Source organism: Oncorhynchus keta, chromosome 11 (assembly GCF_023373465.1).
Source record: "Oncorhynchus keta strain PuntledgeMale-10-30-2019 chromosome 11, Oket_V2, whole genome shotgun sequence".
NCBI lineage: Eukaryota > Metazoa > Chordata > Actinopteri > Salmoniformes > Salmonidae > Oncorhynchus > Oncorhynchus keta.
The window spans coordinates 37,074,953-37,091,348 of record NC_068431.1 but is presented as its reverse complement, the minus strand read 5'-3'; the positions used below and the strand labels follow the sequence as shown (position 1 = coordinate 37,091,348).

Below are 16,396 nucleotides of genomic sequence, written 5' to 3'. Positions count from 1 at the left end.
ACCCTCTAAATGACACAATTTTCTCTGTCACACCCTCAGTCACAACATCATTGCCTGGCTGCAAAAGTGCATTGTGAGTGACGTCAGCAGCAGGCGCTCAGCTCGTGCCCAGGCAGCAGCAACTTCAGCAAATTGCAAATCATTGTTGGCTGACTGCAGCAGCAGTAGTACGGGTTCGACAAGCCAAACTGTTAGTGTTTCATACTGGAGAGGGAATGCAAATCAACAACGCTGGACAGAGTGGAATCAGGTGTATCAAAAAGGCGGTTTATTGAGTCAAAGATATCTTGTTCTACATCGTGCACGGACCTAAGGAATGTGACTCTGTGAAGAGTCAGAATAATTAGGCTGCCTCAGCCAGAGTTTACAGCAGAATGTATACACATAATAATGTAGGTGGAGTCTCGTCGTGTTGGTCTTCTGACTGGTCCTGAAGAGTTGGAGGCGGGCCTGCTCTAGCCAGAGCGGGCGCCCCATTGGTGCAGAGCAGAGTCCTCTGCTGTTGGCACCCGACCAGTAGAGGGGGGTAGAGTGTGAGTGTACAGTGCTTCATGAGATGTTTGTGTGTCAAGGAACGTAAGATAGGGGAAAACTAGCAGTGTCTGCTTTAGGTGTTTCCTGTTTATGCAGGAGTGCATGTAGGGTTCAATGTCAGTGAGATAGTTTGGCACTCTAAGCTCGTTAGTGTTGCAGGATGCTCTTTGTAGTTTTACAGGGGAGTATATTTGCGTGATGGCAGCTGTGTGTCCTTCCCTTGAACTGTTTTGTGCGAGGATAATTATGTTATTGCACACAGGCTCTAGACTTGACTGAGGGCACTGCGCCCAGAGTTATCTGAGGGCACCCGGTTTAACCAGAGCATTGGTCTGCTAGTAATGCAATGAATATAGTTGGTCACAAATGTTTGATCTTGAACAGAACTTATAACATCAATCAACATCTCTCAATCAATATTGTACTGCCAGAAGTACAGAAAAGAGTGGGAGTCTGTACCTGAAAAACTGTCAAATCAATTTGAGTAACGTTATTGTGTATTCTACGTAATTTACGCAGTTTTACATTATCACGCAATGCTATCACAACATCATTTAGCAACAAATCAACCTTCCTCTAGCAACTTTACCCTGAAAATTAGTTTGCAACACTGCAACCAACTCCCATTCCTGCCTCTAGGCAAAAATCTAACCCCTATTCAGACTGAGTTCTGCTTGAATTCTATCGTAAGAGTGAAACCAAACTTTCCAACTTTCTCTTCTCGTTCGGCTTCCTCTTTATGAAATGTCCAAAATGTAAAAGTACCATGTACTTCGCTAAATTTATAATGTATGTCAGTCGCAATTATCTCTCCGCTATTATGTAGAATTCATTAGACCTGGGTAACTGTCTCTCCTATTATTCAGTCATTTAAATACGACTCCATTCCCAATACGTTATTCCAGCGGTCCATTTAGGCAAGACAACGCATTCCATCGATAATCACCCCTCTATTATTTTGAATGGATTAGTCTTTCAATTTAACCTAAACAAGCTATTAAAACGTTCAGTTTATATCCTAAACAAACACTACACTAACTAACAGTATCTCTCCCAGCAAAACATATCGTTATTTGGATTACAATCAGAATGAATTTTAGTCTATCAGTGCCAAGGCTGAGATACGAACCCGAGTCTCCCGCGTTGGGAGAAAATAGTCATAATTTAAAGGTCCAAGCGTTTCCCCAGCGAGGCTTCTCCTTACTCTCTCTCCCTTAGTTCTCTCTCTTGACCCTTGTCACTCTCGCTATCGCCTACTCAGAATTTAGGAATAATTACTATTATGACTTTTGATAAGTTATTAGGTCTCAAACACACATACTTTTCCCCCCTGCTGATATCCTTCTTGTAACTTTCTCAATAAGGTTTTGCCAAATTCTGTCCTGGGGTCCCGTCACCTTTTCTTTTAAAATCTTACTTTACTTTATTTCGCCTTCTATATGACGTTTTCCGGATACCTAATCTGTATAAATGAAAAATCTGGAATGGCCATATTCTGTAATGGCCCCAGTGTAAAGGTAATAGGGTGCCATTTTGGACATAACCATATTTCGTTGAATGTTGCGTATCCTTTGAACTTGTGTGATATTAATACTGTGTCTGTGTGCTGTCTGTGTCTCCCTCCCAGGCCTCATCCTGCTCTTCTACCTAGTGTTCTACATCTTCCTAGCAGGCATGTTCTGCCTCACCATGTATGTCATGCTGCAGACCTTGGATGACCACAAACCCACCTGGCAAGACAGGCTTAGCACACCAGGTATTATACACTAATACACCAATACCACAATTTAAGAGGTTTTGATACACTTAAACCTCACATTACAAACCAACATTTTTACAATTGCTACTGTATAGACGTGAACACCCCAGACAATCACACATTGTATTGTAAACATATGATGAAGGCTAAAATCCCTCCCACTCCTCTTTCTCTCTTTTCACCAGGCATGATGATCAGACCCAGGGGAGACACCATGGAGATCAACACCCACAACACTGAGAGCTGGGACATGTATACCAAGACCCTGGACAACTTCCTCTCTTGTGAGTCTGCCTGCCTGTCTGTCTGTCTGTCTGTCTGTCTGTCTGTCTGTCTGTCTGTCTGTCTGTCTGTCTGTCTGTCTGTCTGTCTGTCTGTCGGGGAAAACAACATGTTAAACTGTATTTCTCTCCCATCCAGCCTACAACAACTCTCTGCAGGCTGAAAAGAATGACAAGTGCCCACCAGACCAGTATTTTATTCAGGCAGACAGCGGTGATGTGAAGAACAACCCCAAGCGCTCCTGCCAGTTCAACCGATCCCTTCTACAAGAATGCTCTGGCCTCAATGACCATACCTATGGATACCAGGCTGGCAAGCCATGCATCATCATCAAGCTGAACCGGGTATGGTAGAAGCAGGGGGGTGTTGTTTGGCGACATAAGGGAGAGGGGAATGGAGCAGGAAATGGTTGGGAGCCTGGAGTAGATCATACCAATTAAATGCAAACAACGTTGGAAAAGTTTAGAATTGTTTGTTTTATTGTTTTCAGAATCACAACATTTCTCAGTTGAATGGATCTGCTTTAAGGATGAATGAAGTGGGGATGGTGGTGGAACTGCCAGGATAACACAGGTCTGTCTGTCCCTCTAGGTTATTGGGATGTTGCCAGGAAAGGATGGCCAGGCTCCATTTGTCACTTGTGGAGCGAAGGTGAGCCTCTCTCTCGCTCTTTCAGTCCCCCCCTCTCAGAATTAACCTATCCGGTATCTTTAACAAAAAAAAATATATATATATATATATATATATATATATATTACATTTATTTAACCAAGTAGACCAGTTGAGTGCAAGTTCTCATTTACAACTGTTACCTGGCCAAGATAAAGCAAAGCAGTGCGACAAAAACAACAACACAGAGTTACACATAAACAATTGTACAGTCAATAACACAAAAGAAAATAAAGATTTTTCTATTCATGTACAGTGTGTGCAAATGTAGAATAGTATGGAGGTAAGGCAATAAATAGGCCCTAGAGGTGAAAATAATTACAATTTAGCATTTATACTGGTGATAGATGTGCAGATGATGATGTGCAAGTAGAGATACTGGGGTGCAAAAGAGCAAGAGGGTAAGCAATAATATAGGGATGAGGTAGTTGGGTGTGCTATTTACAGATTGGCTGTGTACAGGTACAGTGATCGGTAAGCTGCTCTGACAGCTGATGCTTAAAATTAGAGAGGGAGATATAAGACTCCAGCTTCAGAGATTTTTGCAATTTGTTCCAGTCATTAGCAGCAGAGAACTGGAAGGAAAGGCGGCCACAGTCAGTGTTGGCTTTGGGGATGACCAGTGCAATATACCTGCTGGAGCGCATGCTACAGGTGGGTGTTGATATGGTGACCAGTGAGCTGAGATAAGGCGGGGGGATTGGGCAAGTTGCTGCAGGGGGTGCTGAGATGTTGGCCAAGGTTGGGGTAGCCAGGTGAAAAGCATGGACAGCCGTGGAAAAATGGTTATTGAAATGATCAATTATCATAGATTTATCGGTGGTGACAGTGTTTCCTAGCCTCAGTGCAGTGGGCAGCTGGGAGTAGGTGCTCTTATTCTCCATGGACTTTATTTAAGATGGAGCGGAAAGCACTTTTGAAGAGCAACCAGGCATCCTCTACTGACGGGATGAGGTCAATATCCTTCCAGGATACCCAGGCCAGGTCGATTAGAAAGGCCTGCTCGCTGAAGTGTTTTAGGGAGCGTTTGACAGTGATGAGGGGTGGTCGTTTGACCGCGGACCCAGTATGCACGCAGGCAATGAGGCAGTGATTGCTGAAATCCTGGTTGAAGACAGCAGAGGTGTATTTAGAGGGCAGGTTGGTCAGGATGATATCTAAGAGGGTGCCCATGGTTACGGATTTAGGATTGTACCTGGTAGGTTCCTTGATGATTTGTGTGAGATTGAGGGCATCTAGCTTAGATTGTAGGACGGCCGGGGTGTTAAGCATGTCCCAGTTTTGGTCACCTAACAGTACGAACTCTGAAGATAGATGGGGGGCGATCAATTCACATATGATGTCCAGAGCACAACTGGGGGCCAAGGGGGATCTATAACAAGCTGCAACTGTGAGACTTGTTTCTGGAAAGGTGGATTTTTAAAAGTATAAGCTTGAATTGTTTGTGCACAGACCTGGATAGCATGACAGAACTCTGCAGCTATCTCTTCAGTAGATTGCAACTCCACACGCTTTGGCAGTTCTATCTTTTCGGAAAGTGTAATAGTTAGCGATGGAAATTTCATGATATTTGGTGGCCTTCCTAAGCCAGGATTCAGACACTGCTAGGACATCAGGGTTGGCGGAGTGTGCTAAAGCAGTGAATAAAACAAACTTAGGGAGCAGGCTTCTGATGTTAACATGCATGAATCCAAGGCTTTTACGGTTACAGAAGTCAACGAGAGCGCCTGGGGAATGGGAGTGGATCTAGGAACTGCAGGGCCTGGATTAATCTCTACATCACCAGAGGAGGAGTAGGATAAGGGTATGGCTAAAGGCTATAAAAACTGGTCATCTAGTACGTTCGGAACAGAGAGTAAAAGGAGCAGGTTTCTGAGCGCGGAAGAATAGATTCAAGGCATAATGTACAGACAAGGGTATCGTAGGACGTGAGTACAGTGGAGGTAAGCCTAGGCATTGAGTGATGATGAGAGAGGTTTTGTCTCTAGAGGCACCATAAGGGCTAGCTAAGGAATATTGAGCAGGGCTGGAGGCTCTACAGTGAAATAAGACAAAAATCACTAACCAAAACAGCAATAGACAAGGCATATTGACATTAGGGAGAGGCATGTGTAGCCGAGTGATCATAGGGTCCAGTGAGTAGCTAGGTTAGCTGGAGACACGGCGATTCAGACAGCTAGCAGGCCGGGGATAGCAGATGGGCCTCAGGGGGACGTCACAACAGGAGAGTCTGAAACCCCCTCAGATGGTTACGTCGGCAGACCAGTCGTGATGGATCAGCGGGGCCCGTGTTGGCAGCAAAGGGTCCAGGCCAATTGGCAAAAGAGGTAATTGAAGCCCAGGGATTGCTTGATGGAATCTCTTCAGCTTGCTGGGAGATGGGCCTAGTTCGAGGCTAGCTCCAGGCTAACTGGTGCTTGCATCGGGACAGAGACGTTAGACAAGAGTAGCCACTCGGATAGCAGCTGTGGTGATCCGGTGCAAAGTTTCAGAGCTTGCGGTGGAAATCCGGAGATGTGGTACAGAAAAGCAGGCCGATATCCTCTGGGTAGATATCGCGCTGTGCAGGCTGGCAGGAGTTGCCCGGGCTGAGGCTGGCAGTCCGAGTTAACGGTGATGACCGCTAGCAGTGGCTAACTGACTACTAATCAAATCAAATGTATTTATATAGCCCTTCGTACATCAGCTGATATCTCAAAGTGCTGTACAGAAACCCAGCCTAAAACCCCAAACAGCAAGCAATGCAGGTGTAGAAGCACGGTGGCTAGGAAAAACTCCCTAGAAAGGCCAAAACCTAGGAAGAAACCTAGAGAGGAACCAGGCTATGTGGGGTGGCCAGTCCTCTTCTGGCTGTGCCGGGTGGAGATTATAACAGAACATGGCCAAGATGTTCAAATGTTCATAAATGACCAGCATGGTCGAATAATAATAAGGCAGAACAGTTGAAACTGGAGCAGCAGCATGGCCAGGTGGACTGGGGACAGCAAGGAGTCATCATGTCAGGTAGTCCTGGGGCATGGTCCTAGGGCTCAGGTCCTCCGAGAGAAAGAAAGAAAGAGAGAAGGAGAGAATTGGAGAACGCACACTTAGATTCACACAGGACACCGAATAGGACAGGAGAAGTACCCCCAACACATAAACTACTGCAGCATAAATACTGGAGGCTGAGACAGGAGGGGTCAGGAGACACTGTGGCCCCATCCGAGGACACCCCCAGACAGGGCACAACAGGAAGGATATAACCCCACCGACTTTGCCAAAGCACAGCCCCCACACCACTAGAGGGATATCTTCAACCACTAACTTACCATCCTGAGACAAGGCTGAGTATAGCCCACAAAGATCTCCGCCACGGCACAACCCAAGGGGGGGCGCCAACCCAGACAGGATGACCACAACAGTGAATCAACCCACTCAGGTGACGCACCCCTTCCAGGGACGGCATGAGAGAGCCCCAGTAAGCCAGTGACTCAGCCCCTGTAATAGGGTTAGAGGCAAAGAATCCCAGTGGAAAGAGGGGAACCGGCCAGGCAGAGACAGCAAGGGCGGTTCGTTGCTCCAGAGCCTTTCCGTTCACCTTCCCACTCCTGGGCCAGACTACACTCAATCATATGACCCACTGAAGAGATGAGTCTTCAGTAAAGACTTAAAGGTTGAGACCGAGTTTGCGTCTCTGAAATGGGTAGGCAGACCGTTCCATAAAAATGGAGCTCTATAGGAGAAAGCCCTGCCTCCAGCTGTTTGCTTAGAAATTCTAGGGACAATTAGGAGGCCTGCGTCTTGTGACCGTAGCGTACGTGTAGTAGCTAGTTAGCTGGCTAGCTTCAGAAGGTGGTTCCAGTTCGAAAGTGTAAAAATAACAGATCCATACCACATTGGGTGAGGCGGGTTGCAGGAGAGTATGCTCAGTACGCAGATGGAAAAGGAGATGGAAAAAAAAGAAATTGTGCAAATATATATGATGAAAAACGATATATACAAGGGACGGGACAAGACAATCAAAACAGACATTCCCACTGCTACGCCATCTTGAAATCTTGTTCTCATCTATGTCATCCATTAGCTTCCTTTATGTCTGTGTCTTTCTTTGCTCGTCTGTGTTGCGTGATACAATGTCATTTCATCCTTTCATACCCTATGTGTATGTTCTCTTCTTTTCTGTTATCATCCATTCTGTCCTTCCACTCTCAGAGGTACAAAGTTGGCAAAGATGAGTGGGTAAGGGTGCCACTATAGTGACCTTAGTGACAGATAGATATGTATTGTATAGTTACTAGTGATACACTGGTACCCTCAACTTTTTATATTCCAAGCTAGAGAGATACAATAACGTTCTAGCATAGCATGTACAGGTAGACTCTGTCTAAAATAAATGTCAATAAATAGTAGTTTACTATTGCAAGTCCACAAGGACAGTATAGAGATAGACATGCAGTAAATGCCAAAGATACATTTCCATCAAGTCAACTCTAATTGTCATGGTGTCCTTTCAAAGCTCGTCCACTCCTTCAGTTTGGGCAGTCCTTCCCTGCTCGCCCACACACTTTTGACCCAACATTCCCTAACTAATGGCCTTGATCCTCTGCCCCTGCAGAAAGAAGACTCTGATAAGATTGGAGAGGTGGCGTACTACCCTGAAAATGGCGCCTTCAACCTCATGTACTACCCTTACTATGGCAAGAAAGCTCAGGTGAGAATCCCGCGACACCAACCAGGCAACACTCACAAAGCATCCCTTATAATCCTATTTTTATGGTTAGAATAACTAATATCAGTGATCCAATGTCATTACATTGTTATTACGCATTCATCTGCATGTGCTTTCAATACATTATAGATCAAATGTTTCTGGAAAACAGTGCTGAAAGCTTATGTAACAATAACTTACAGATCTATTGTCTTGTTTCAGGTGAACTACTCCCAGCCTCTGGTTGCCATTAAGTTCCTCAACATCACCCTCAACGAAGACATCAACATCGAGTGCAGGATCATCTCCAACAATATTCCTCCTGGGAGTGAAAGAGACAAGTTTGCTGGAAAAGTGTCTTTCAAACTGAGGATCAACACTAAACAATAGATGTACATTCTCTTTCTCTCACAAATATTCACACTGACATGCTGTGCACAGGTACACACACACATACAGAAACCGATAACAGAATTAACACCCTCAGTTTGACGAATAGAATATGTTTACAACTTTCATTTACAACTTTCATTTAAGTCTATTCATCAACACGTCTTACCAGTTTACTGTGGGTCCTTCCTTGCTGCCTCCCTCTAGAGTGCCCCTTTATAAAAGAATATACACTAAATCCAATACAAAACATGTATCTATTTATATATAATGGCCTTATATCAGTATTTCTATTTTGTTGCACTTGAATAGTTCAACAGCTAAACATATGATGTAAAAAACATTTTGGTGGATGAATGCAGAGACAGAGTCATTTTTCATGTGTGTATTGTCTTTCGTGTCCTAAGAAAGCGGGAGGCCTCATGTCCCAGCTCTCTGCTCTGCTATGTGGGAATTATTCATTAGGTTATGTTAAACCACTGGTCATCAGCACTCTGCAGTGATCATCCAGTTTAGCCCCCCCACACACACACAGCCATTGTGTGAATGAAATGTGAGCTATAAGAAGATAGCATCTCCAACATGGGGAGTTATAGAGTTCAACACCTTTGTGTATGTGTGCGTGCGTATATGTTTGTATGTGTGTGTGTGTACTGTGTATGTTTGTATGTGTGTGTGTGTGTGTACTGTATGTGTATGTGTGTGTGTGTACTGTATGTTTGTATGTGTGTGTGTGTACTGTATGTGCATGTTTTTATGTGTGTGTGTGTGTGTACGGTATGTGTGTGTACTGTATGTGTATGTTTGTGTGTGTGTGTGTACTGTATGTGTATGTTTTTATGTGTGTGTGTGTACTGTGTTTGTATGTATGTTTGTGTACTGTATGTATGTTTGCATGTGTGTGTGTGTACTGTATGTGTATGTTTGTATATATGTTTGTGTGTGTGTACTGTGTTTGTATGTGTACTGTATGTGTATGTTTGTATGTGTGTGTGTACTGTATGTGTGTGTGTGTGTGTGTGTGTACTGTGTTTGTATGTGTGTGTGTGTGTACAGTATGTGAATGTTTGTATGTATGTGTGTGTACTGTGTTTGTATGTGTGTGTGTACTGTGTTTGTATGCGTGTGTGTACTGTGTTTGTATGTGCATGTGTACTGTCTATGTGTGTGTACTGTATGTGTATGTTTGTATGTGTGTGTGTACTGTATGTGTATGCGTGTGTGTACTGTATGTGTATGTTTGTATGTGTGTGTTGTGGTAAACCGTTGGGTGGAGTGTGCAGAGATTGACACAGAGATAGGGAGGCTTTAGTCTGCAAAAACAACTTTACTAAGACAGAAAATAAATACATCAAAGAAATAACTTAGGTTTTGCTCGGTCTTCCTTCTCTTTCTTAACTAGTGTCCGTCTCTCCCTTCTCTTCTGGGGCTTAGTGTCGGTCTCTCCCAGGGTGTGCCACTGTGCTTTTTTTATTTAGCCTCCACAGCTGGTTGGCACTTACCTCTAATTACCTCCACTTAGAGCTGTCCATGTCGGGGTGCCCAGCTCCCGTATTCCCAGCAGAGGGAGCCAACATCGCCTTACGTACCTCCCCTCTATTTACCATCCCCCGGGGTAGACCTCCTGGGATACCACAGTGTGTACTGTATGTGTATGTTTGTATGTGTGTGTGTACATGTTTGTATAACAAAATTCAGTTTGCAAGAAAAATGTTATACTGTAGGTTGGGAAGTTGCATATGCAATGTGCAATATTCATTAGTGACAAATCATATTCATTCTTCACATTAAACAGGACTCTTTTGTTATAAACACTTGAATTGCACATCAGTCATGAATTGGATCAGTCTTCCATAACATGGATATACATTGTTCTTACAGTGCACACACATGGTTTGTGTTCACAGCTGTGTCCCTCCAGCTCAAGGGTTAGGTCTTTTTGCATTTACATCACATTTATATTTGATTTTGTATTGATTTGCGCTGGTTTGTGTTTTTCTTGTGAAGATGAGATGCTTATGGTTCTGTGGAGAAGGACAAATAGAGAGTTTGTTTTTGTTTCTATGTTTGTTTAAACATTTGTACATTGCTTGTTACTGCTGTGATAGCCTTCAAACTGAGATGCACTGACTCCAACGTTTCTGATTACATTGACCAGAATGTCTATAGGGCTGTTTTGGTAGTACCGGTCATTTGTTTGATTTTTGAAGGATTCTCTGCCATTCCATTGCTTTAAACAGGGGAGTACAACAGACCAACCAACCTTGGAGTTGGAGACTGTACTCTAATTATAAACATCTACAATTGAGCGTTTAGGAATTTGCTGTAGCATGGTGGTCAATGTGCTGTTGCACAGATACCCTGGATGTGCTGCTGACTTGATTAGGTACACATAATAAGAAAAGCCCATGCATCAGTTGAGGAATCTGTGGATCTGAGCGAGCGCTGCTGAACCCAGGCACCTCGCCTTGGCTGTGACATTGTGCCAATGTGACTGATCCTGCTATGACATCATAGCAACACTTTCAGAACACTAGCATCTGTTCACTCAAATTAAGGATTGTGTTGACTTTTAGGGCCTATTCTTTTCTGTCAGTATTGTATATCAATACATTCTCCTTCATTTGGATTGAAGTGGTGCCTCTGTAATATCATCATCAAGACTGACAGTAATACTATGTTTTGTTTGATAGATGTGCTGTATAATACATGTTGAGGTATATAGGAGTGATTGAACAAAGTAAATTGACTCCATGCTAAACATGCATGCTGCATGTAGCCTACCAATAGTCCTTGTTTTTGAGCAGTGCTAGTGCTACGTATTCCTTATCATTCCTGCTCCACTCAGTCTGTCACGCTTCATTTCACTGTAATCTCTTAATCTGGTCAAATAATCCAAAACAGGTCCCCTTCTTTATCCTCTCTTTGTAGTTCCACCTTGTGTCTTTTGTTCTCTCTCTCTCTTTCTCTCTCTCTCACTCACTCTCTCTCTCACTAACACACACACACACACACACAAATCATACATGCTTTCTGTTAAGATATGTAAGGTTAGGAAAGACTATGGTATGTGTTTAGTTCCACAGTTACGTTACACTACAATATTATCAGGGTTTTATCCATGTGACCCACATATTGCCATGTTGTACCACAAGCCATTTTTCCTCATGAGCCCATTCCATTCACAATTCAATCTACACGTAAATGTGTATACTATCCATGGTGTGTGTAGCCACGCACTTACAGATATGTATATATATTCCTGATGGCAAAAGTAATGTTTTCCTTTGCTACATACAAGATTAGTCCTGCCACATTCCCTCCAACCAAAGATATTCATGAGAATTGTATTAGTATGAAAAAAAACGTGCTGCAACTGCCAGACCACAGATATTTCTGAGAGAAAGCATTTAATTTAAAACATGTTTCAGAATGATGTGTGAATGTCATTTCATGAGCAGTCCTATTCTTACATAATGATACACAAAGAAGGAGCATGTTTCACTAAATGACAACAGTGCCTCTTGGTGGACAGATCGTGTTGTTCCCCAGTGTCACCTGTTATGTAATAACATATATCCGTTATTACGTGATCATTTGGAAATTTCTTCAAAAAGCAACACATTTATTTGCTTGTGTGGCTGTACGTTTTTATTCTTGGAAAGACTGCAACAAATGTATAGTAACAAAAATAATAAAGAGCTTGAGGAAGAAGACAGAAAACATGGAAATATTACGTTCACATAGATATACTTATGTTTGCTAATGCGCGTCTTCAAGGTTGAACAATAGAAACATAACGGTTTTGTTTTCAAAAAGGGATAAAGTATTTGTATTGTTATTTTGCTGAAAAGAGGAAATAATGTATTAGCATTGTATTAAGACAGGGGTGCTACATGGTAGGTTTTCGACCTGTAATCTCAGAATTCTGAGTGAGACTGAAGAAAACTTGACAATTAAACACATACCAAGTAGCATTTTTCATTATAAGTCTGACCCCTACTTTCTCTGTCTTGTTTTCAACATTGCAGTATTGGATGGTTGCCCTGTTGAAACGCTTTCTCAGTCATTGTCTACTGGCTACTCTTTTAGGTGAACAGTGCATGTCTTTATATGGGCACCAAGATGATGAGATGAAGAAGGGCATCCTCTTCTGGTATTGGTTTGATCAGTTACACTGATTCAATAGAAAGCTGCATATTTACAGTAACTGCAAAGGATTTATCCCCAAACAGCACAATACTTGCCTGTGACCACTGCATGTGGAAACTAGTGTGAACTAGCAAGAAAGCTTTTCACTAAAGGTCCTCCTGGAAAATAATATAAAAACGTTATGTCCTTGAAAATCTTGAATCAGACAGTTTATTAAAAACGTATCTAAGGCAGAACTCCTTTGAAACACTTTGGGATAATCTCTCACCCAAAATGAATGGGCTGATAATTCTATATATTTTTTTGCTGGATGTATATTATTGTATGTATGTATATAATTTTTTGCTTATGTTCATTGTAAAAAAAAAACAATATAGAAATCAATAAATGTGATTGACAGAAACAACCAGATAGGTCTGTTTTTGTTCCCTTGTTTCCGATCATTTCACCTCAGATTATGTTTCACATTTCAGTGTGCCTGTATACGCTCATCCATCCTTTAGTCAGTCAATCAATCATTCAGACAGACAGACTGAGTCTGAGACAGTCTGAAATAATACCCTCTAGTCTACAGGATGACACTGACATAAGAGGAAGTTTATGTATTCTAATTTTTGACAGTTTGAGTAAAAGGAGACACCTGTAACAGAATCATTCACAAGTCAAATGGACAAATACTTTCACAGTTTTGTAAACGTAAACAGTAATCAAACGAAATGATTGGCTGATACAAACTGGTTTTGTATAAAGTTGAATCTGCCCAATAGAGTGAGGCTCTGGGGAAGTAAGGGAGTCAAGCGGTGCCATCGGGCAGATGTTATGTAATCTTATGTAATTTTATTCACCATGACAATCCCTAGGCAGCTACTTCAACACTCATGTATCTTGCTTTCTGCTCTCCTCTGGCAGACTGCGGCCACCTTCCAAGCCTGATCTCTTGACTTGACATCTCGCCAAGTACCCCGAGCATAAATACCTTTCATGGAAGACTTTGGCCGGTACTGTAGATCACCTGCGTTACACTGTATAATATTAACCTCGAGACAAATCAACCAAAACCACTACATTTTTGCACTTTCTTCATAAGAAGTACAAGATACGTAAATGTGCTAGAGTCCGACAATCTGTTCTATGATTGGACAGCGCTTCGTGTTGTTAATATGGCATAGTGGTTCTGACGCATTCGCTCTGACCACTTTACAAGATTACTACAGAATTTGACTCTCTCTCCCTCCTCCAATCTATCCTTTTTGCGATTGGGATCCAGTGGAGGACAATAGGAAGAGAGAGCAATGATTACATAGCATTAGAGGCATTTGTGGGTTTAAATAGTGTGATCAAGTGTAACGCAAGCGGCTGATATACCAGGCACGCACCAGCTTTCCTGCTCTCTCACACATTAGGCTTGCATCCACCTGTGCTCATTAAAATGTTTATGGAACTCCATACTCAATGTCATGAATAATATATAAATATTGTATCTAACCATAACATTACTGTACGACAGAGGTTCATCTAACTCGTTTTTTTAAATGACAGTATATTAAAAAGATATATTTGTAGGTAAAAAAGTCATTGTAGTTTTCATTGAAATATCTCTTAAAATGGTGGCATTATGCCATTCGCAGCATGTATGTCCAAGTGAAGGGAGGGTAAATTCTTGTGGTGTAGAAGTGATTACGTCACAAATGTTCATATAAATGACTTTGCCACGAACTGTTATTAGCATTCGGGGTTCAGTGAAACTGATGTGCATATGTAGTACACTATGACCTCTGGTGGATATACTGTAGTACTGCAACATAAGATCAAAAGCCCCGGATATAACACGTTTGCCTGATGAATCTTAACAGAATTCTTCCGCTGCACTAGTTCGCTACAAAGTTCAGTCATGCTGCAAACACCGAGTTTCTAAAACCCAGAGGTGCAACATTGCGAAACTTCCGGGAACGCTTGTGAAACAGACCATGTCCGGGGTTTGAGAAGTAAAACATGATTCCTTAGTTGTTAATTTTCTCGAAATCTGAAGGCACAACCTAGATTTGAGCCAATGTCTTAAGCAGTTGAACACGTGTTTACTCCAACCTCGTGTTAGTGTCAAACTGACATTTTAATTTCTGTAAAAAACAACTGTATCTCGAAGGAGTGCCTTTGATTAGACGGCCTGGACTTGCGCAGTTCGGCGTGAGACGAACGTTAGGCCCGATGACATTGTCGCCATGACATCTTTGCTGCAATCATTGAAGTCATTTGTGTTGTTTTCAAAATGGAGCATGTTACAAAAAAAACAAAGTCATCAGCTAATGGATAATCTCTAAACAATCAGAGTATCAAAGCCAGACGAATTTTCAAAACGTTGCGCATGTGTTCTGGCTCTGGCCCAAACCATTGGTTTCTGGGACCAATCAGATGGTCTAGAACGGGGCCCACGGATCAATTTCCAACCAAATAAAATCATCAGTTTCTCTCAATGCACTCAATTAGCCCAGGTAAACTAACATATTTCAGGTTGGTAAATTAGTCTAGCCAGCTATCTAAACTTGTAGTAATCATGGTCGAATTACCAACTAGGGGGCCCCACTGGATTTTGTTAGTCACTAAGTCAGATATCATATATAAAATTTAAAAAACGCTATGACAAAATGTGTAGAATTGCAGGGAATTTGCTTTAAAAAAGAAATGTATCTCTGCCCCATGGCAAAATGTGTAGAATTGCAGGGAATTTGCTTTAAAACATCATTTTATCTCTGCCCCATGGCAAAATGTGTAGAATTGCAGGGAATTTGCTTTAAAACAAACTTTCTCTCCTCTAGCTGTTTTGCTCACACGCCCTAAGAAGATTTGACATAGGATCCCCCAAAAGGTTAGGGCTGTTTCTGACTGCATGTTTGGGAATGGATGTCGACACGCAGACCAGGGAGCCACTGCAGCACCCCATGATGAGTTCAGATGTTTTGTGGCCCCCACCCCCATAAAAGTCACCCATCCCTGGTCTAGAACGTATTTCCATTCTCAAAATTGTACGGGAGGTACTCAGATCCAGACTCAAAAATATTACTTCTGCAGTGTCAATTTTGTAGTAATGCATACGTACTTAAACCATAACTACAACAGTAGCTAAGATCAGTGAATCACTGCATTGTAAATGTCGTTTTGAGAACCCTGAATAAAGTCCATCTGATGTGTCCAGCAGCCCTAGAAGATCTTCACAAATGATCCCATATAAAATGATTTACATAATCACGATGTGGGGCATGGACAAAGTCCTTTGCCTTGTGATTGGCCTTTGATTCAATGATGGCAATGCTGAATTACACATCAACATACAACAACACACCAATCACTGACCTATGGAATTATATTGGCAACATCTTCAGAATTTACAACAATACATGATACGTTACTTGTTTTTCAACCAGTCTATGGTCTTCCAAAACCATAACAAGTCCAGTGCGTGATCTCACACAGACAAACAGGGACATAACAATGACTTATCAATTGTACAATGAAGACATTTAGCTTCAGTTGATTGTTTTCTCCAGCACTTTGGTCATATGGCCCCTAATACAAATTGGCCCTTTTGGTAAACTCTGTTGAGAGCACTCACTCATGATTATTTGAGCAGCTCATTGGTCTTGCACACATGTGAACTTTAACCTGATAAAAGATAGTACAGCATATGGAACAAGACACCAGGGGATAGACTGTAAGACCTAATTCATGCTATTATGCAAACCCGAACAGTAATGTGCTGGTTTTGCTATTCTATTTTCACATTGTCCTTACCAGTATAATTCCAACCATGACGGATACGTAACCTGGCCAGCACAGTACAGCTCAGCTCAGCCTGGCTCGGCTCAGTAGTGTGAAAAGAGTGTGACTGTAATGTCCAGATGTGGCTGGTCCCTCAGAAACAGCCCCCC

General features: G+C 42.3%; 1 protein-coding gene across 1 annotated transcript in view; it reads left to right on the top strand.

Moving 5' to 3' along the window:
• Positions 1–12,882, top strand: part of LOC118390169 (sodium/potassium-transporting ATPase subunit beta-2-like) — a 28,994-nt gene extending 16,112 nt beyond the window's left edge. Inside the window, exons 2-7 of the mRNA XM_035780447.2 lie at positions 2,162–2,290; positions 2,479–2,577; positions 2,714–2,919; positions 3,167–3,226; positions 7,839–7,934; positions 8,154–12,882. Of these exons, the coding sequence (XP_035636340.1) occupies positions 2,162–2,290; positions 2,479–2,577; positions 2,714–2,919; positions 3,167–3,226; positions 7,839–7,934; positions 8,154–8,321 (758 nt within the window). The 3' untranslated portion in view covers positions 8,322–12,882. The remainder of the gene's footprint in view (positions 1–2,161; positions 2,291–2,478; positions 2,578–2,713; positions 2,920–3,166; positions 3,227–7,838; positions 7,935–8,153) is intronic.
• The last annotated feature ends 3,514 nt before the right edge of the window (positions 12,883–16,396 follow it).